The sequence below is a fragment of the Lagopus leucura genome, unplaced genomic scaffold, assembly GCF_019238085.1.
Source record: "Lagopus leucura isolate 7727_CA_CO unplaced genomic scaffold, USGS_WTPT01 Super-Scaffold_100016, whole genome shotgun sequence".
In the NCBI taxonomy this organism is placed as follows: domain Eukaryota; kingdom Metazoa; phylum Chordata; class Aves; order Galliformes; family Phasianidae; genus Lagopus; species Lagopus leucura.
In genome coordinates, this window is record NW_024962270.1 from 2,400,240 (window position 1) to 2,422,311 (window position 22,072).

The 22,072-nt window shown below is 40.3% G+C and overlaps 1 protein-coding gene across 1 annotated transcript; it reads left to right on the forward strand.

Annotated features, from left to right (window-relative positions):
- The first annotated feature begins 6,147 nt into the window (after nucleotides 1-6,147).
- Nucleotides 6,148-21,112, forward strand: HTATSF1 (HIV-1 Tat specific factor 1). Its single transcript, XM_042876658.1, has 9 exons — nucleotides 6,148-6,421; nucleotides 10,475-10,679; nucleotides 11,009-11,056; nucleotides 11,703-11,857; nucleotides 12,962-13,125; nucleotides 14,776-14,875; nucleotides 15,360-15,449; nucleotides 15,959-16,096; nucleotides 16,483-21,112. The coding sequence occupies exons 1-9, from the start codon at nucleotides 6,254-6,256 to the stop codon at nucleotides 16,765-16,767; spliced, it is 1,353 nt and encodes a 450-aa protein (XP_042732592.1). The 5' UTR covers nucleotides 6,148-6,253; the 3' UTR covers nucleotides 16,768-21,112.
- The last annotated feature ends 960 nt before the right edge of the window (nucleotides 21,113-22,072 follow it).

Sequence of the window (22,072 nt, forward strand, 5' to 3'; positions counted from 1 at the left end):
TTTGTTTGTGAGGAAGGACAGAAAACGAGCGTTTGCAGTCAAGTCACTACTGCCTGCGTCATGGAAGGAGGTGCCATGTCTTGCTCTGCCTCTGAAAGGATTTTCGTCAGGAGTTCCTAACATTTTTAAAACACACAACAAAGAAAGCAAAGCGCGTGTGAGAAGAAGCTAAAGCAGCTGAAATTTTCAGTGTAAGCTCAGAGGAATTGCTCACGTGCCCAAGCATGAACACGCACCCTTGGCTGAGGTTCGTGTGCTGGACAAGGAGACTGCAACGTTGCTGTGAGAACTGGCCATGGGGATTGCTTTGTTCTCAGTGATTTTTTTCTTTCACTTGTGACTGGAAGCTCCCTTCTGTCAAGTACCTGCATCTAAAGCATGCATATTGATCAAACCATCAGCCTGGCAGGTGTTTGGTTTATTTCCTTTCTTGTCCCAAATACTGGAAATTGATACATGCATTGGGAAATAAGCTAAGATGAGAGAAAGGTAAAGCTTGTAGCATGGTGTGATAAAAAAGAAAAAGCATTATTGCCAGATCCACATTGCCCTTTGCTCCACCAGTGACTTTGAAATTCTGACTGCAGAGCTGACTGCAGTGACAGGGACGCTCTCTCTACATCAAACGAACCAGCAGGTCATTGTTCTGGTCAGTGACAATCATCTTTACCAAATCTGTAAAATTCCTTTTGATCTATGGGTCAACACATCAACAAGAGCTTTGTTCTTCACTGCTACAGTGATTTTACATCAAGAGTTGCAGTTTGGATTCACAGTGCACTTCCAAAGCTAACTGCTCAGACATCCCCACCTGCCTTACTTTGCTCTGTCTCCCAGAGCAGCCTTGAGTGCACAACCAGTATTTCTTCTGGAGGAAACTGTTCAGACATGGGACCAGACTGGAGCTGACAGCCCCCGAAAGCGTAGTGCATGAGTGCCAGGATAACCATTTCCCTCCACAGATCCTCCCCTACTGCAGTGTATTGCTTGGTCAAGTGGCCATTTCTAAATCGCCTGCACATTTCTAAGCATGCAGGGAGGGCTGGATTTTTCCATTGTACTAGCTTTTATGAGATTAGCTTTCTCATCTCACATCCACTCGTTCTGATAATACAAGTCAGTGATAGCCTATCACGGGCAGCCTCTGTATCCCCAAAAAGCTCAGCAGCTTGTCAGGAAATAACAGGAAAGCAAATCTTCCGACCCCACCTTACAGAAGTGTTGAATGACACTTGTTTTTATTAAGCTGTGTACCCTGAACCAAAATTTTGTTCTGTGGGAGTTGGTGGTTAAAAAAACCACAATGGATTTTCCACTGCATAAAGTAAGGGATTCCATCTCAAAGAAAAGAATACATGCATTACATTATTGAAGAGAGGCCGCAATGTATGAATCACACAGAACGGTGCTCCTGGTCACAGAAGTTTGAATTGCATGTCTCATTTGACAGGCTACCTCTCCCCTCAAGACATAATGCTCCTCCAGCTGCACACAGCCCTTCACCAGGATGGAAATCCATCCATCCACATACTGTTATTTGAGTTCTTTATATGAAGCAGAAAATCTCTTTGCAGTCTCTCTCTTCTGACTGCCCTCATCAGAATAATAAAACCACGCTAGAAATCCCAAGGTGTTGGAATACAACCTCTATAGTCCTCTTAAACCAGTTTAATGATAGCCCATTTTAATGCCATCAAGCCTGGCCTTGTTTTACTTCTCTCTTCACATCACTCGCTGCAAGGCGATAAGCACTAATTATTCAAATGCTGTCTCCCTTTTATTGTATCAACTGTACGCCACAATAGGACCACTGCAGTAAACGGAAACATAACAGCACAGAAATGCAATTTATGGGAAAGCGGACTCCAGAGATGTTAATTTTGCTCTTTGTCTGAACAGAACACATTCCTTGGTACTGAGGTACATATGAGTATGTACATATTGCATTGATATTCTCCCATTCTCATTCTATTTAGTGGAACTGCACAGTGAGATGCAGATGGGTAAATAAGCCTACACATTTAAGACCCTCCTTTTCTCTTCCTAGATCTTAGTACAGAGAATTCTAAATAAAAGAAAGATCAACAGACACTGCACTTCCTTACACCACTCTTGATTCTAGCTTATTAAAGCCTTTAGCAAATAATCTGCCACATGTTTCTGGACCTCACAGTTTGTCTCTGTCTGAGCATTATTTCCCACTGCAAAATCCTTGCTATACAGTAGGCCTTAAAAATCACTGTTTCCTAATTCACCACTTCATTTGCTCTGCATGCAGATACTTTTTGCTTGTGTAATGACTTCTCCAGCTGGATGGTTTATCTATTGCTCACACACTGTACTAGCAAATTGATGTTTTTACTATATGCTGCACATCTTTCAAGCCATAATTTAAGTACTCCATGTACCTTATGCTTTAATTCCATACTTTCAAATCTTCATGAGATGTTGAATTGCAGTGATATATTGGACAATATTTTTATCTGAACGATCTGATATTTCTCATTGCATCTATTTATCCAATATAAATATCCATAAAACATCTTTGTGTTGCCATAACTGGGTTCAGGGGAGAGAGTTGCTTCTTTCAGTGTATTTTCTCAGTGCTGAAAAACAGCTCTCTCAGCCCTACTTAGGTACAGGTGTACTTAGGTACAGGTGTAATTCTACAAAAGAATAGGGGAAGGATGACTATTCACAGAAATATTCAATGTCACTTAGCAAAAAACTGGCATGAAGAATTAGAATTTTACTATTTATACTCACAATGAAATAATATGTAGCAGAAAGGTACAAAATACAGAAAGGCAAGACTGAAAAGACTTGTTCATACGGAGTTTTACTGGGTAAGTAAATACCATTTTTAGGGTTTGCCTTTTTGTAGTTTGTTTTATATGTACACATTGCCAGATTTCAGATTCAGACGTAACAGATAATGTTTTTGTTAGCAACAGGTCAAGTATGAGTGCTCCAATTTGTGCTTTCAATGTAAGATATTGGATTGGCTTCAGAAGGATATTTTCCACAAAAAAAAAAATTAACAAAAGAATGTCAAAGCATGGATACTGTAAAACAGAGTGCATCTGACTGTTAAAGTCACTTTGTGCAACTGTAACCACTTCATAGCTCGCCCTCTTGTTTCCATAGAAAGCATCATTTTGTTTTACAGTAAAATACGGGCTGCCTACTGATGGTCATGTGTTTCTGCTAAGAATACTGCAATTAAATAAGAGGCTAAATTTACTCACAGCTACAGGACTTGGACATTTCAATCAAGGATACTTAGAATTAAAAAAAAAAAAGTACAGGCTCTAATTGGTATTTAGTTATGGCTTCTGCCAAGGCTGGTCCCCTCAGTGAAAGGTGAAATATTCTGAGGAATTTCCACCGTCAACACAGGAGGCAGTATTTAATTTCTAGCACACCTACATCCAGCAGTGTTTTCATAGTCACTCTTGCTAGCCTGTGTGTCAGAGCTGCAGGCCCCAGCCCCATGGAAAGCACACAGGAGTAACCTCTCTGTAATGAATCAGTATTTAACGCCTCCCTGACACGACATAGCAAAGCATCTTCTTAAGAAATGAAGTGTTACATGTTTACCTGTCAGCTAGTGAACTGCTGGTTCTGCTTTAACAAATATCAGAATGCTTTATTAAGCCAAGGTTTTGGTACTTTTAGTAGGTGGTATCTCTGGAACAACATTCAGTTCTGATGAATCAAGATTTCCTTTTATCACTTAGAAAAGTCAAACACAGATACAAGATCATAACTAGATTACATGCTAATGCCTCCTTTTACTGTTTGCTTTGAGATATTTTGTCATTTAAAATGTCATTTCCTGACATTCTGTCCCCAGAACCTGCAGCTCATCCTTCTCCTGCTGCAGCAGCCGTGCTTGTGCAGCTATGAATTCAGTTATTCCAAGAGTGTGATTGAGGCTGTCTTGATTTAAAAAAAAAAAAAAAAAAGAAAGAAAAATTACTGGGTTTCAGCTGAATTATCTCCCTGAGCTGGCTCACTGTATGGTTGTTACTTAAAATGAAGAGAACAGATGGCAGTGACAAGGTAAGAAGCTACTGGATGTCAGCTGTTCTGCAGTAGCTGCCTTCATGCATGGTGTTCTCTGTGGGAAGTGCAAAGGATTCTGAGGTAGTTTGTCCTCATATCTGCAGCAGAAGTATACAGGCCAGACTTACCATGAAGGCACTGATGTTTGGTAGCTGGATAACCCTGCTGCAAGCAACCATGCTCTTAATTCTAGCAGTTTGTGGGGATTAAATTTGGATGTCCCACTCCCCAAAATAGTGCTTGGATGACTTGTTTTAGGCACAGCTACAGTGAAAGTGCTCTCCAATCCTCCTGCCACAGCCATGCCAATCTGTAAGATACCTCTTGCACACCAGAAGAAGGAATCTGAATTTTTGAGTTTACTGTTAAGCACTCAAGCAGGAAAAAAAAGGAGCTTATATACTAGCACTCTGGCTTTTTGGTCCAAGGACATCAGATCAAGCATTTCTTAAAGTGAAATGCAAAACACTTGGGAAATCTGTAACATGTGGACACAGAGTTCATTACATTTACCCAGGCTGTAAACGTGAAAAACTCTGCAAATATCAGATTAGTGGTCTAAGACTCAAATTGTAGAGCTCTTAGAGCATTTAAGACTGCGATTATCATGCTACCAAATATATTCCAATTTAAACCTTGCAAATAAATACTTAGGCCTATTAAAACCTTTCTCTTCATGTTACCACCTAAGAGTAGAAAAGGAGCGAGTGGGCATCAAACCTCAGCAGCTGACTCACTGATTATTTTTTCCCCCAAACATCAATACAGGCTGCTCTGATCTTACTGGTGTCGGGAACATACAAAGGACAGTAATCTGACCTACATTTAGATCAATTTCATTTTTCAAGTAAGCACAGCTGACAACAAGCCTCCCATGTACCCCGCTAAAAATGAGCTATTTCAGAGCCGATAGAAATGTCTCTTAAGCTGTCAGACCATAAGCGATAATACAACAACTTTTGAATGATTATCGGAATAGCCTTGCCAAGAGAAAATTCTTGAAGCATGAAAGAAGCCATTAACTAGGCTGGGTGTTCTTTGTGTAACAGCCAAAGGTTACTAAAAGTCTCTATTTATATCCAAAGCAATTTTATCTGGCTGTCTGTTGACCAGCCAGTTAGCTACGTCGGTCACTCCCTACTGAGCTTCAGACACTCAGAATTGCGTCTTTGATTTTATTATCATTCCAGTCTGTCTGACAGCACGGATATATTTATCCATGGAATACTCATTTCCAGAACATTTCTGCACAAAGCATCGTTTTTCTGAGGGAAAAGACTGCTTTGCCACTGTGTCACCCGGCAGCCTGCCCTGCAGCTTCCACAGAGCAGTGACACTGCCACCAAACCCACCTGCACTGCCCCAACGCCTGCACTTTACAGCTCCAGGTTAAGCTCTGCTTAATGAAGCGTAAGCAGCAGGCTTCTTCACCCTCCAAATATACACCTCTAAATATACCCCTTAGCAAGTAAATTTGCTATTGGTATAGATCTATCCAAATTGCAGTGAAAACCTGTAGATGGCACCAAGGGAAGCCCCGTTATGAGAATCGATTCAAGTCGGCGGCGGTGCGCAGCTGCCCGGGGAAGAGCACCAAGGCACGGGGTGCCACGGCGCTTCACCCACGGCAGACTTTATTTCATCCCGTGAATAAAACGGCCGCAGCTCCCACGCCAGGCCTGCTCAGGCACCGCTGCTCCCCACAGCGGCTCTAGGGAACGCCGCCGTCCCGCACAAGCACCGCCTAACACACCACCACTGCTACACTCTGCCCTCCCCCACAACCAAACCCCGCCTCTTCTGCGCGCGCCCGCCGCTCCGACCAGGGTAGGACCACGCTGCCTCCCCATTAGCTCCGCGGATCTCCTCGTGACCTGCTATCCCGCGTCTCATTGGCTGAGATGAAGGAAGGAGTTCCTCGCGCGGGCTGGGGGCTACTTCCGCTCCTGCGCGCTGCAAGGCCCGGGGGTCGGTCACCGGCGGCGCGGGGCTGAGCGGGCGGTGCGTGCTCGCCTCTGTCGCCCGCGCGTGCCCGCGGTCCCCGCGCGCTCCCGGCCCCGCCGCTCTGAGGGGCGGGGCGAGCAGCGCCTCAGTCGGCAGCGCGGGCGAGTAGGCCCGGGTACGTAGGCCCGGAGCGGCCGTTCTGCCTTCTCTCTCAGCGCCGAGGCCCGCCGACCGGGCCAGGATGAGCGGCGAGGATGGCAACGAGGAGTTCTACCGGCAGCTGCAGCTCCAGCAGCAGTACGAGGCCGAGCGCGGCGGCGAGGGCGAGGCCGACCCCTTCACCTACGTGGACCCTGCCGACGGGGCCGCCTACGAGTGGGACCGGGAGAAGAAGGCCTGGTTCCCCAAGGTGCGTCCCCCCGCCGTGGCCGTGTGGGGCGGCGGCTGTGAATGGAGTGGCCTTTGATGCTTCTGATTTAGTGTTACTTTCAGTTGTTGTGGTATCTGCGGCAATCCTTGTCTTGCTGGTCGAAGTGGAGCAGTGGAATGGCCGTTATAAAGGCTCAGATGAAAAATAACGAAATGCATTCGTTTTCTCTTTTATTATTATCTGAAAACTATGCAAATGTAAAAATATCTTGCCTTTCCTGAGATCTTGCACTTGAAAATTAAGCATATTTGACCACAGAGATTTTGTACAGAGCAGAAACATCACAGTTTCCTTTTTTTTTTTTTTTTTTTTTTTATATATATTTTTTCGAATATTCAGAATATTTGATGAATTTAGAGATTATATCAGTTTAATGTGGTCAGCCAGTCTGCTGATCTGCAGGTAGAATGCTGTTGTTCCTCTGTAACAGCGAGAGGTAACTACTTCACTTACAAGTATTGAACTGCTTTATAATGTGTGTTTTGTAAACCTGCTGTGCCAGTTTGTGTTTGTGGCCATGAATTTGTGAATCTGAGTGAGAATGAAATCAATTATGATGCTTGTGTGTGTCTAAACCTAGCAGTGTGTCCGTGCTGCACATGACTTGCAGAGGGCTAAAACCATGTGAAAAAATCTGGGCTGCCAAAGTGGAGCAGCAAACAAGTGGGTATCCCTGGCTCCCTGGGGAGGGATGCATTCAGTCAGCACAGTGCATTCTGAAAGAGTTCTCCTCCCCTCGCTCCTGTTTCTTTCCCTCTTTCTCACGTATTTTATCTGTCTTTTTCTCTCAGGAGCATTAATCTTTCCTAAAATGCCTTTCTTATCTCATGTTATAGATTGGGGGGTTGATTGTGTTTTGAGAAGCTTGATCCAGCTGATGGCTGTGAATATTTAACTTGAGCTTCTGCTAACCTGAATTAAGGGCTATACTGGTTTCTGATGTGAGGCATATCTGAGCTTACGAGTTCCTTCTCTCAAGTTTCTCTCAAATTTCAGGAGAAATGATGTAAGAACAGAAAAATTCATTAATAAATATGGTTCACAGTAGAAGTTAATAAATAATCCTAGTGCAGCTCTGTGTTATAGGTAGGTCAGTGAGCTAGATGTTATCATGTCTCAGGTTACTTTGTTTGGTTAAAGATCTGTAGGCTAGTATGGTGAGTGCTTCTCCACTTTGGGGACTTCACTACTATGTGTTTCAAAGCAGTGCCTGGAGTCGATATTAGCTGAAAGAGTTCCTCAGAAAAAAATTGGAAAGATGCAGTTGCTTCTGTTATTTAATGATTTTTTCTTTCAGTGGCACTATATCAATAGGTACCACCCTTTGATGGATCTTCACAGACACAGCACAAAGCCTTTTATTGAATTCGTCAGCTGTCCATGCTTCCTATGAAAAAACAGATGTGGGATGTTTTCTGTAAGCCTAAAGTATCTGTTCTTCATTTGGATAATTAATTCCTTTCCACTTCAGTGTAATTAGTAGTTAATTATATGGTAGCATGTCCTGCAGTATTGTGTTTCTTTTCTTATAAGCTTAAGTGCCCCAAACTGTACAACAGTGAGCATAGATGTAGAACTGATCTCTTATTCCTGCTGTTTGCCCCCAGAACTGGGCTGAAGCCCCAAACCTGTATAGAATCATAGAATCACCAGGACTGGGAAAGAGCTCCGAGGTCATCCAGTCCAGCCATCCGCCCACCACCAACATCTCCCCACTGAACCACGTCCCTTAGTACAACATCTGAACACTTCTTGAGCATGTTTAGATGTTGTACTTAATTTGTTTATGCTTGCAAGAAGATATTTAAAAGTGAAATAGTTGTAATGGTGTAAGCAGTAGTGTGATCACATGTAATGGAAGAAAGATCTTTGATATTGACTGCTTAAACATGACAGTCTGGTGCATGGTAGGTCATATGCTAAGAATAAATCTAGCTTTACATAAGAATGTGGGTCCCCCAGAGTTGGAAATGGTATTGCTGGATAGAAGTGGCTCGTTGCTGGAGGTTTTATCACTAACTTCTCTGATGAAAATGAACAGTGCTGTTCACCAAATAAAATAACAGCTTTTTAATTCTCTGGATTTCACCAACTGTGAAACTAAGAATGCTCAGGTTGCATTTGACACAAGCAACCCTTATTTGAACGCTTTTTTTTGTCCTCTAGAGATCATTGTACTCCTTGTTACTGACACTATGTTATGCCATGCTGTAAGAGCAGCTGCTGGTGCTCCTAGCAGAGGTGTGCTGCCAGTGCAGAAGCTGTCATGCTACACTTCTAAGTAATGTGGAGCTCTGTGGCATTTTGCATTATTCATGGCAAGCATGTTATTGTCAACTCTGTATTTTTGTCAAAAATAAAGGCTTGAAACATTGAGCTTCAAATCACTGTGGAAGGTATGAGAGTGCATTATCATTGCTGACCCTTGCTGCTGTCCATTGTGTCACTCTGTTACAGTAGCTTGTTGGAGTGGAGTTTTGTTCCATTTGAATACAGATGAAGCAAGTGCAGTACAGGTCAAAGGTTAAGACTCGGGAAACAACATTTCAGTGTGTACCTTCAGAAAGTACCTTACTGTGCAGTGGTGCTCATGAAATCAGCTGTGATATATCATCTCTGAGTGTACTGGGGCTGTTCCAGGTATATGTATGGACTGTGAGGAGAATTCCTTGAGAGCAGCTCTGCCAAGGGGTCCCTGCAGATGAAAAACTTAATGGGAACCAGCAGTGTGTGCTTGCAGCCCAGAAGGCCAGCAGCAACCTGGGCTACATCAGGGGTGGCAGCAGAGTGAGGGAGCTGATTGATTGTCCTCCTCTGCTCTGTGCTCGTGAGGCCCCATCAGCAGTATTGTGTCCAGGTTTGGGATCCCCAGCTCAGGAGAGATGTGGAGACACGAGGACGATCAGAAGGCTGGAGGGCCTCTACTATGAAGACAGGTTGAGGGAGCTGGGCTTGTTCAGCCTGCAGGAGTCTCTGGGGAGACCTGTTAGCAGCCTGCCAGTACATGAAGGGAACTTTTCAGCGGGAGAAAAATCAACTTTCTGCACGTGTAGATAGTGACAGGATGAGGGGGAATGGTTTTTAACTGAAAAAGAGATTTTTCACTGGGATCTGGGAGGAGGGTGAGGTGCTAGCACAGGCTGCTTAGAGAAGTTGCAGATGCCCCATCCTTGGGTGTGTTCAAGGCCTGGTTGGTTGGGGCCCGGGGCAACCCAATCTAGTGCCTGACTTAGTGGTTGGCAACCCTGCGCGTGGCAGGAGAGTTGGAGCTAGATCATCTGTGAGGTCACTTCTAACTCAAGCCATTCCGTGGTTCTGTGCTGATCTCTTTGCATGTTTTTGCTAGTGACTAGTTCTAAGATTTACTTGGCTGAAAGTGCTGGTATCGTTTGTAGTTCATTTGTTCCCTGTCTTTAAAAGATAGACATTAGCTGATCTTACACAATTAGAGTCTTTTTCTAGAAAAAAGTAAGCTAATAATTCATCTATTAGCAGAGCATGAAGTGGAATATACAGCCTGATAAGCAGTGTGTCAGTATACAGCTCTGTTCAAGTGCAATATTGATGGCCTGTCACCACAAATATATTTCATCTCTGTAAATGTTTCTGTGAAAAAACAGATGCCTACAAATGTTGGTCATCCATCATCTTTGGGTAAGCTGTTGGCTTACTGTCAGTGTCACTTTATCTCTTCAGCGTGGTAAGGAGTGCTTGCTTTCTGTCCTTGAAGCAATTCCAGTTTAAGCTGAAAGCAGAAAGCTTTGCTTGAAAAAGGCAGAACTTGTGAAATGTTTGTTTAAAAACTTTGTGCTGTGCATTAATGGGTGAATGTGGTTGAGGAAATACCTGAATTCACAGTTCTTGCTGTCCATGTGGCTTTTTACGTAGATGACTCATTACTTTCTGCGGTGATGGGTTGAAAAATGACCACAACTAATAAGATCATTTCCAAAACGTTAACACTAAAATACTTCCAAACGTTAATTTGTAATTCTTAGAATTTGGGGTTTTAATTTTCTCATTTCATTTCAGATAACAGAAGATTTCCTGGCTACGTATCATGCTAACTATGGCTTCAATGCAGACGAAACGGATAGTTCATCTGCTTCTGGCACAGCAACTGAAAACAAGCTGCCACTGAGTTCTAAGACATCAGAAACACAACTGTCAGCAAATGAGAAGGGACCAAAACAAACAGAACCAAAACAAAAAACAGAAAAACGGAAACTTGAGCCGGGTAAGTGATGAAGAGTTTCTGTCTCTGTAGGCTTAACCCTGCATAGTACTAAGTGGAAACTGTCAGTTGTTCGGTATTATCACGAAAAGCAAATGTATCTGTCATTCTGAAGTTCTTGCAAGTGATTTCAAACAAGTATGGTGCTTGATAGGTATCTCTCTAAGGCTGTATATAAGGTGAAAAAGAAAATTCAAGTATGTTTGGGGCTTCTCCTTCTCTCTTACAAATCTGAAGGAACGTGAACATCAGAAATATATTATGTGATTCCATGTTTAACATATTGGTGTGACTGAATTCAAACTGTTGTTTTCCTCTTTTTGTTTTTTTAGGGTGGTTTCATGTTGAAGAAGACAGAAACACAAATGTTTATGTGACTGGTAAGTATTACCACATTTAGATCAAAGCAAATAAATCTTATAAGGAAAACTGTGTTTGTCTCACTGACTTCTAATATTATGCTCAGTCTGCCATTTGCAATTGCTTAACCTTGTTTCTGACTTCATAATACCTTTGTGACCTTTTCAATTGCATTTTTTGGAAAGTAATCTAAGTGCATTTATCTTTAAAATGTGATATTCTGTGAGATGTAGCAGCCAAGTCCCTAAACTGTCATTCTTTCTTTCATTCTTTTTTTTTTTTAATTGTTTTTAGTAAGAAAAACAACTCCAAAGTCACAAGGAATAGGATAAAGAGAACATACTAGAGATTAGGGAGCACATAGATGTCACTGTATCACAGAATCGTTGGGGTTGGAAGGGACCTCCAGAGATCATCGAGTCCAACCCCCCAGAGATACCCAATTTATTTAGAAATAAAAATGTCAGTGGAATAATGCTTGTAAGGTAATAGCAAAAATATTGATTCCAAAGGCATTGATTTATTATTTTGTATGTAAAGTTTTGCCAAGTTTCCTATCTTTCCTTTAAAGAAACGCTGTTTTTTCTTCACTCGTGAGATTTAAAAACAAAAAATAAAAAGTTGAGTGAGATGTACTCAATCCTTCTATTTTAATGTACCTGACAGGTTTACCACCAGACATTACAAAAGATGAATTTGTTCAAGTCATGTCGAAAGGTGGGATCATTATGCGAGATCCTCAGACAGAGGAGCACAAAATCAAACTTTACAAAGATAAGGAAGGAAATCTCAAAGGAGACGGCCTCTGCTGCTATCTAAAGGTCAGTGGTGCACTGAAATGCTCTGTTCCTTCCTGCTGAAAGTACTTGTGGCCACAGTTTCAAATTGATTTCAAAAGATTCTTGAAATATCTGAAGTACAAGTTAGAACATTCATGTCTGTTTTAAGCTGATATGTGGGTAGTTCTGGAATCGCTGTCCGTGCATCTCATTTGTTTTCCCCTTATCCAGCTCCCTAATGAAAATGTCCATTAATACCTGAACATACTCAGAGGTATTGCTATCTCAGTTGTCAGTGATTATGGTGTGAAACAGGGAACCTCTTCATGTTCCACTAGAAAAACTTGTGTCCGTGTGGCTGGGAACGAAAACTAGGAGATGAAAAGGACTGTGGTGTAGCTGTGTATTTACAGCACTTAATTGAGAACCGTTTTAAGTTCAGACCTTGATTTCAGAACTGCTCGTTCCCTATATTCATCTATAAAAGTTTGGGTTGCAGTCGTATTTCCTTCATGTTTTTTAGCTGTGTTCTAGCCTTTAGCAGTGCAAATGAAACTGTGTTTCATTTGGAAAGTTAGTGTATGCCACTACAGTCTGCTTTAACTCTGCAAGAAGCACCAGGCAGTACTGAGCAGCTGCCTTGTGATCTGCAGGCTAGCTCTATGATTGAGTAGTTAGAGCTGCTTAGTGCACAAGTATGAATACAGTTTCTACTGTGTTTAACTTCTAGGAAAAAATTTCAAATGGCTGAACAGCCTAAATGTCAGCTGTTCTTGGAGAAGTGCTACAATATATACAGAAAGCCAAGCACCTGGTTTTTTTTTTTTCCCTTTCTTTCATCAGTTTGCAGGAGTGTTGGGAGTAGTTTTAATGACACTTAATTGAAATATAAGCAGTTGCTTTTCAGAGCATTGATCTGCTATGACAGTGGTGAGGAAGTACTTGATCTACTTTGATTTAAAATACACAGTTCTGTGTATTTCAGTGGTGGCTTTTTTTAGTTAAGACTAAAGAGGAGGTCTGGCATTATGGCTTTCAATATCAGGGAATTGATTCTTAGCACAACATTCTTAATTATATCTCACTGGATTAATTGCCTTTACAGTGTGATTTTTAAGCCTGTGCTCTGTTTCTGTTTTCACATAGAGAGAATCAGTTCAACTTGCTTTGAGGCTTCTGGATGAGGCCGAAATTAGAGGCTATAAATTGCATGTTGAAGTTGCAAAATTTCAACTCAAGGGGGAGTATGATGCAAGCAAGAAGAAGAAGAAATGTAAAGACTACAAGAAGAAGTTGTCTCAACAGCAGAAGTTTGTATTATTTTTTTCTTTCTGTAAATTACTGCTTGAATCCATAGCGCTATTGAAGTGTTGCTTTGTTCAGATTAAATGCTAAGAGTTGCACAGAAGTTCACCTGGCAGTGAAACAGTGTAAATGGCATACATTTGAAGGGAACGAGTTTCTGTGTTAATTGTTGACTTTATAAGCTTCATGATTACCGAATTAAAATAATACATAGGAAACCAAGTTTCTTTCAGTTATACAAGAAAACATTACATCTCAGGGGAGTTAAGACTTCTTTTTTTCCCAGAGTGTGAGAGTGGGTGAGTTCTGTGGTCCTAAGCTTACTTCATAAGGTAACAATTCTACACACATATATTGTTGGTATGGTGTTTTACTCACTGCAGACAGTGAGAGATGCTGGCTTTCCTAGCAGCAAGTGTTAACATATCTCTGTAGATTCCCACAGCTTTATGGTTGGTGCCATTTTGCATTTTTTTAATCGTACATGGATACATTGGGCTTATCTTTTAATAATTGTTTTTCTGCATGTTGAAAGAAGGTGAGAATTAAAAAGAAGAAAAAGGTTTTGAATGCATAGGACTCTTATTTTAATGTAAGCAGCATTCCACTAAACATTTTGAACAGTAATGCCAGTGTATGTTGTCACAGTTAAAGTGAGCAAAGTCTCCTTGACATCTGACCAGTTAAGAATAAAAGCAGTTTGAAATGTTTGTGCCTCAGCTACATTGGCAGCTCTTGTTTTAAGTTGACTCCAGTGTTGAGAGGGGAGAACTATGAAAACAGCATTTGACAGCAATTTGGATGAAAAAACAATTTGGGTTCTTTAGTCATTCAGCTGTTTTGATTCTGTCTTACACAAACTGACTTCAGACGATATTCCTTTTGGGTTGAAGAACATAATTTACTTTCAAAGCAACTTGCTTTGGAAATCCAAATTTTCTTCAGCTCGCGTAGCAGATAAAAGGAGCAATTTGAAGATTTTTTTTCCCCTTAAATATAAAATTCTGAGATTTAGAATTGCAAATAAATTTTTCTTTTTTCCTTTGGTAGTAGGATACGAAATACAAATTCTTGAAGAAAAGCCTATTTTTATCAGAAAGCAAAGTCATAGAAAAGATACACAAACCTAGCAGTGCAATTCAGGGTCACAGTCCCTATATGCTGTGGAACAAAATCCATCTCATAGCAATCTCTCTGTGAGACCCAAGGAATTCTTGCATGTTTGTATAAATATGAGCACCAAAATTTTACCAAGGGGAAAAGTGGATTTCCTTTTTTACAAAATAAGTCTTCTGTTAGAAAATATATTGATGTTTTTATTGGTGATGGATGGTTTCTGAATCTGAGTTGATATGAAGGAGGAATTAAATATTATGGGGTTTATTTTCTGTTTAGAAAAGTGCTTTGAATCTTTTTCTTAAAGTAACTTACATTTCTGTGGGTGTTTAAGTGCCTTAAGCCCTTAGCTGCTTTGCAGGAGAAATGGTAACATTGGATTCTTAACTGCGTTTCCTTAAGAAAAATTTAACTTTGTCAAAATGTTTTTCTGGATGTATTGTAAGAAATGCCAAATTAATGATTTTTTTTCAACAAATACTTGTAGAAACTGAAGAGAGCCGCAACAATATCTTCTTACTGTTGCTTCATTTCATTAGACAGCTGGATTGGAGGCCTGAGAAGAAAGATGGTGCAGCTCGAATGCGACACGAACGCATCGTTATTATCAGGAATATGTTTCACCCAAAGGACTTTGAGGTACAAAGATGCAATTTGCTCCTGTAGATTATGCTGTTATAGCTAATGCTGAACTTCATGCCGTGTTTTTTCAAAGTAAATGGGAAACAAATGAAACTTACCACTTGGGTGGGATTCTGCTTGTTACAAGCATTTGCTTGAAGTTCAGGGAGCTGTTTCCGAAAAGCCAAATGCAGAGGTATTGATAAGAATAAGTTTTGCAAATCAGTCTTTTTCACAGAGTGTATGCTGCCAATATTTCTTTCTGGGATGAAAAGAAGAGTCCACAGTAATTATGTGAAGGGTGAAGAAGCCAGTACAAAATAACCTTATCAATAAGCTTACTTTGAGTAATTGTGCTCAAATGAGGGCTGTGAACTTATAGTGGCTTTGAAAATAAAGTGTAGTGTTTGATTTATGAACATGTAATAGATTGGTAGATTAATTCTGTTGGTGGTTATGCAAAAGTTGCATAAATTAATCTGTGTTAAATTAATCATTGCAGGAGGATCCCTTAGTGCTAAATGAGATCAGGGAAGATCTACGGACAGAATGTGAAAAGTTTGGTCAAGTAAAGAAGGTTCTCATATTTGATGTAGGTATTTCTAGATGGCTGCGTTGGCAGAATTGATGTAATGTGTAAATGTACGAAGTACATAGGATTATTGCAGTGTGAGTGAAGCACTGTCATGTTTTCATGGCTTTATTTCGTGAAAAGTTGACCTCATCTTTCAGTATTAGCTTTTTCAGAAATGAATTTGTAATCACTTCTCTCCACACTGATTGAAGTTGACAGTCTAGCTTTTCCTGATAACTTGGATACATGCCACAAGTTTGAAAGTTTGTAAATAAATTCCTTTATAGCTGAACTAGCTGAAACATTTGTTTGCTATGTTCAAAAATTCTGCTCTGTGTAAGAAAAAGAAAATAGAGTCTTAAGCAGTAGAACAAAAGGTGCAAATCTTGCAACTTGTTTTAAAAAACAAGATGATATATGTTCAGGATGGAGCAACATCCTGAGTTTTTTGGTAAGGCAAGCTAAAAGATGATAGAATAGATACACTGTATTTAGAGTACTGTTAAACAAAGCTTTTCTCTTTACAGAGGCACCCTGACGGCGTCGCTTCTGTGTCGTTTAAGGAAGCAACAGAAGCTGATCTGTGCAAACTGACTCTAAATGGGAGGTGGTTTGGTGGCCGTCAGCTCAGTGCTGAAACGTGGGATGGTGTAACAGATTATCAGGTAGTCTTTCACAGTTCTACTTCCTGAAATTCTTATTCTGTATCTATTAATGTGAGCAAATGCTTGTTGTCCCCCTCCCCGTCCCCTTCCTCATGCCCCTCCCTTGTACCATCTTGCTTCTGCACAAAAACTGCTACATCCTTAAATATTCAACTTGGAGAGAAAAAAAAAAAAAAAAAGTAAAGGACTTGTTTGTTCTTAAAAATGTGGATTAGAGATGCAAACATAGAGGATTATTCACAGGATGTACAGATAATTAGTTTACAGGTCCTACAGAAGTCTTGTGGTGTTACTGTGGTATAAAGTGCACATAACTTTCTCTGTATTAACGTATTCACTTTACATGTGCAACTTCAGAGTGACAGGTTTAAACATGTCTTTGATAGGTGGAGGAGACTGCAAGAGAAAGGGAAGAAAGGCTGAAGGTCTGGGGATCGTTTTTAGAGGATCCTGATGCAAAGGAGCAGCAAACCACGTCTGATTCAGATTCCACAACGAGTAGCGTTAAAATCCCTGAGAGCAGCCAACCTTCCAAAGTTAATGATACAGCCAAGGAGGATGTAAATGATGAAGGCCATAAGAAGGAGAATAATGGTGAGGGCATTAATGAAGATGGTGCTCCATCCACAGACAGCAGCCTTGCGGGCAGTGATGCTGAAGCAGATACATAACGTTTCCATTGCTTTATGAAAGCATGGTTTTTAGGGTGATGTTTGAGTTTATCCCTTTCTTTCAGAGTTACTGCAGACAACGTTCATGTGAATATATGCATTATTAGAAATGTCATCAACTGTGTGCTTTGAAGTTTTCATTAAAAGCAGTATTTAATGAGGTTCTAAAAGTCTGTATTAATTGGCTGTTCAGGTAAAGTAACTCAAGTTGCCAAGAATAACAGCAAACTCATCAGGCTTCTTTTGTTCTATTTATGCTCATCAATGTTTCATTATGTGTGAAATATGTTCCAACCCTTAAGTTTATGTAACTATATGTAACTTGAAAAATGCAAAGCTATTGCAAGTTTTGTGGATTTTGTCATTATTTTTCCTTGGAACTTGGCATCTTATCTTTAAAATTATTCTTGTCCTGAATACTTCTCATCATTCTATGGAATGGATGCTGTGATAACTACAGGGTGAATGCATCAGATATGTTGCTGTACATTAAGAAGCAAATAATGGACTGTTGTTGATCTGCGAACTTGAAGTGGAGAACAAACAAGATTTCTATTTCAGTGATGAGCAAACTGAGTGAAGATAGTTAAATCACAGTATTCAGTAAATTATTTTTCCCTTGTTTATATCTTTGATGCTTTGATTTTCTTTAGGGGCTGGAATTAAGGAGACTGCAAATGCATGAGCACACACGTTCTAGATTATAATGAAGTAGAACTGACTTTAAACTCCCGTGGTCTGTATACAGTAGATAGGCTTTTGTTTGTTGATTTGGCTTTAATTTTTGTTTTGGTGTTAGAGGTTTTCTTTAAACTCTGTTAGAATGACTTCTCTTCAGCATTTAGCCTTCAGCTGCCCTTCAGAGGGTGGTGGGGAGTTCTCCTCTGTTTCATAAAACCTAAAGGCTTTTGGCAACTTGAACTACGATTGGTTGTGTAGTGTTAGACTACTTGAACATGCTTTCAAAGAATAATACTATTTTCCATGGGGAAAAAAAGCAAACGTAGTGCTAGCTCTGTTAGAAATATTTCCAAAAACAAAGATTTAGGCCTTCTATCTTTAGATACCTTAATAAGCAGGAGGCTTGAAAAATAACCCTGAGGGAGCCATTTTGATCACAGTCATTTTTCATTTGAAATCCCATTATTTTGATTCCTAAGAATACGAGCATACAGATTCAGGCACTAAATGCTTAAAATATTGGTGCTAAATTCATAGCACGTTGTTCATAGGGGTGGCTGCTGGTGCACGTTTGTAAGGAAGCTCTTTAAAAAGTGTATTTTTTAATTCATATTGGATTGCGAGAAACCATAGGTGTTAATTTTAGGTGTATTTCCATCCAGAAGTATTCAGAACAGTCTGAAAGTTGGTATTTTCAAGCTTTGTGCTCTGAGATTGCCATCTCTATCTTTTCCAGAAGTGTTTATGGTACCCTGAGGATTCTCTATGTAACCAGTATATGTGGGTAGTTACAGCAACCAAGCCATCTGACGTGTAACACTGGTCATTGTGATTCTATTATATCCTTTTGTGACAAAATACCTGTTATTTGAACAAGTCTGATGATTTGAGTTCCAGGTTTAAAAATCCAGAAGCTCATTACAAGCTGGCATGACAGATTTCCAATTTTAATGAGTTGCACTGTAAAGCTGTAATGGCAGTAACTTGCCATCTAAATAAGGCCACCTTCTCATATTCACCAAGGTGTGAACGATGGGTTTAAACAAAAAGAGTTTGGACAGTTCAGGGAATCTGAGATGCTGCTTGGTGTGCAGCTGCCCACTGATGGCATATTGCCATTGCATCTCTGGGTTGTGTTGGTTCTGTGTGGGATTTTGGTTGGTAGCGCTGCAGACCTCTGAGGGCTCAATGCTTTGTCACAAGCTTTACACAAGAAGAGTGTAATTAAACATAGTATTGCTTTCAGTGCTCCTTTTATCTTCCAGCTTCTAAGCTTCTCTAGTGTTAGATTTGTTAGGCTGTTGTGTTTTGTTTGCTTTTTTAAGAGCCTATTCATACAACACTCTAGGCAATTTAATCGCCTGTTCTACAATGGAATTGCAGTTGTAGGGAAACTCGTCAAATGTATAAATATTGTACAGTTCTTTGAAGCCTTATCTTATCAAATGTAAAAAATAAGGGTAGTGTTAGTGCTTGAGAAAAGATCTTGGGAAATAAAGACACATTACTTGTGCAGTAACCTTCCTCTCTCCAATCGGAATACAAAATTGATTGGCTTGTTTGAGAAGTCCAATGTGATGTTGTTTGCCTCCTGTTTTTCTCTAGACTTCACACTGAAGTAGAGCACTGACAAAGACTGAGGCTGAATGCTAGACTGGCTTTCCTATAAAGTAGGATTATTAAGAAAATAAAAGCTGTTTTTCCATGAAAATACGTTCTGAAGTGACATTACACTCAAACTGGTATTTTTCTTTGCCTTTTTCTGTTGTTACCCAGTAAAAAGTAAAAATATATTTTTCTAAATTGTTTGTTGAGTTATGGAGGCATTTGATAGTTCACAGAGGGGCTGATGCAGCTGTGACTTTCTTTTTAGCATTAAGATTGGTTGGTTTTGGTACTTTCCTAAGTGATGCAGGTTTTTATAAATGAGTGAATGCAGAGTTTTCTCACATCAGTTCAAACTTTCATTTTCCAAGTACAATTATGAAAATGATTGTGTAGAACAGTGATGTTTAACAGCGTATTTTAGCAAATCAGAAGCAGAACAGAGTTGCTTTTAAAATCTTGATTTTTTTTTTTTTTCTGAGCATCATCACTGGTTTGATGAGGGTTTGAAGTGCCCAATGCAATCCTCGCTGCTTTTGTTCTTTAATGAAAAATGCTTTGATGACCACTAAAATGAGTCTTTTCTGGGAACGCAGGGTTCATTTGGCAATCAGCCTTGCTCATTAGAAGCAACAATTTTTGCTCAATTTCTAATGTTCCCTTGTTTCCATTTGTGTGTACTGTGTGTTTCTTCCTTCATGGCCTTTTAGGGAGAGGTTCATCTTCAGAAAAGTTGTCTTCTTCCCTCTGTATTGTATGAAAACTCTGCCTGGCAGCAGACTGACGCGCTTTATTGGTAGTCATTGCTGCTTTGAACTAAAGAAAGATTTTTCTGCTAATTCACACAGTGTGACAAATGCGATGTGAAGCCACTTAAAGCTACCAGCAGGGAAAGAATACTAATAAATTGTTACTCCTTTGCAGTTGGGCGTAGGTGGTCACTTCCTTAACCATGGAACAGCAAATCGATGGCTTAGCTTTGAGGTATGTCGGTAGTTTGCTTTACAATCAAATGCTATTTAATGGCTTGCTGTCAAGGTAACTGTACAGAGTTATCAGCATTTGTCAGAGATGAGGCGCTCCAAGGAGCGTGGCCAAGGTGCCTGGGAGCAAGGAGCCCAAGCAGAGCAGGCATGTAAGTTGCAGCAGGTTCTCGGATGTTCACATGCAGCTGGAAAGAGTGAGTTTCATTTTGCATCAAAATGTTTGTCTGTTTCTCCTGCTGACTTTTTTTTATTACTTCTTTTAATTGAATTTCAGTCCCTGGTACAACTTGCGCTTTGTATAAGGATTGCAATTCACTTAAAATCATTGGTATGGTAAATGCAGTGCATTTTAGCTAACACGTGTCCTAGACATTGTTACCATTAATCTATTCACAACTTCAAATATTCAGCTTCAGAAAACTCAGAAGTATCAGATACTTCTTAGAAACCCAGATTTGCCTTAAACTTCCCAGTAAAAATCAGCATCAATACCCTGAATTCTGTGTCATTTAAGCAAACTTTAATAATAACAACAAAACAACCCACAAAACATACCTACAGGTTTTAATCAGATTCTGAAACTACTTTTGTCTGAATTTGAGAAACCCTACAGCAGTACAATGATGTAAGTTGTGTACTTGTGTTGATTTGGCTTGTGTGTTTTTCAGTGCTCACTATACAGGGCTTGCAGTCTTACTGTCACAACACTCTGAACGTTCTGTAAAATACTGATGGGAGTATAAAATCTTTTGCAGCAAATTGTTTTTTTTGGGTGTTTTGTTTTTTTTTTTTTGCTCCTTCTGTAATTTTGAAGTAAACTGTTAGATTAAACTTTTTGGTAAGCTGACTTGGAATTTTCCTTCGAGGTTGTTTTATTTGACAAATTCAATTGATCGTTTTCAGTTACCTTTCAGAAAATAAACACTTCAAGCCATTATGTTGGAATAACTTCTAGGCCTGTGGCAGCATCTGGTAATCCCTTGATTTGTCTTCACTTTTGTTTCTTAAAGGGGTTGTGTTTTATACTACCTTTTTAATAAACAAACTCATGAACAAAAAAGTCTTTTCTATGAGTTCTTAGAGAATGTCTTTGTCTCTTTTTTTGTTTTCCCCTCAGTAAAAAAGTCCCGTAGCATTTGCTGGGCAGTGACTGCAGTTCATGGTGCTACAACTGTTAGTATTTAGCTGGGATCGGTTTTTGTTCCATCTCTGTGGGCTTTGCTCAGTGCATGTGCAAATCAGGGACAGGATTTAGCAGAGGGCTGTTAGGGTTGTATGGGCAGCTTGAGGTTGAACTTGATGACCTTTAAGGTCTTTTCCAACCTGAGCAATTCTATGATTCTGAGTCTTGCATGAGGGCAGAAGGATCAGGAGAACTAACTATGGAAACCATTGGTCATAGCTGAGAAGGCATGGGGGCAGGAGGTACTGCAGGACAACAAGAATTACACTTTTTATTCTCACAGTTGAGAATTATTTTATTAGAAACTTGACATTTTGAATGCTAAAACCAAAAAGCATTGGAAATGTCTTGATCCCAACGCTAGAAAGGAACAGGAATGGCAATCCCATTTCTACCTAATGTTCTTCAGGTTGCTCACTGAATGGCTTTAAACTGACGCAGTCTGACAGTGGTGTGAGCCCTTTATGCAGCCCTCATAGGAAATTCGTGACTGACATCTTGAAAAGCTTTAGCAGGAGAAATCTGCTATACTGTAAAATGGAGTCTAGAAAGAGGGATCCAGGAGTGATTGGGGTGCTGGATCTGCTGAGACGTTGGAAGTCCAGTCTGTCTCACTGTTAAAACTTGTCTGTTGTCAAGGCTGTGTTGGCTACAAAACTAAGCACAGCCTTGGAAAGTCCTACAGGCTGATAGCTGTTGTGGGACATAGCACGGAAACAGGTTCATACGTATTGATGCAGAGGGAATCCTAGGGTGCTGTCCTGCCTTCCTCCTGCCTGAGTGAATGACCTCTTAAGGCTCTGAATAAAAGGCAGAAAGTTTTGTTACCTCTTGGATGATTCATTTGTCA

Bases quoted from the DNA above. Each gene is read 5' to 3' on its own strand.
- HTATSF1 (XM_042876658.1), top strand. From the start codon at position 6,254: ATGAGCGGCGAGGATGGCAACGAGGAGTTCTACCGGCAGCTGCAGCTC. The intron at 6,422-10,474 runs GTGCGTCCCCCC...ATTTCATTTCAG, and splicing joins AGAAGGCCTGGTTCCCCAAG to ATAACAGAAGATTTCCTGGC. The intron at 13,126-14,775 runs GTTTGTATTATT...TCATTTCATTAG, and splicing joins AAGTTGTCTCAACAGCAGAA to ACAGCTGGATTGGAGGCCTG.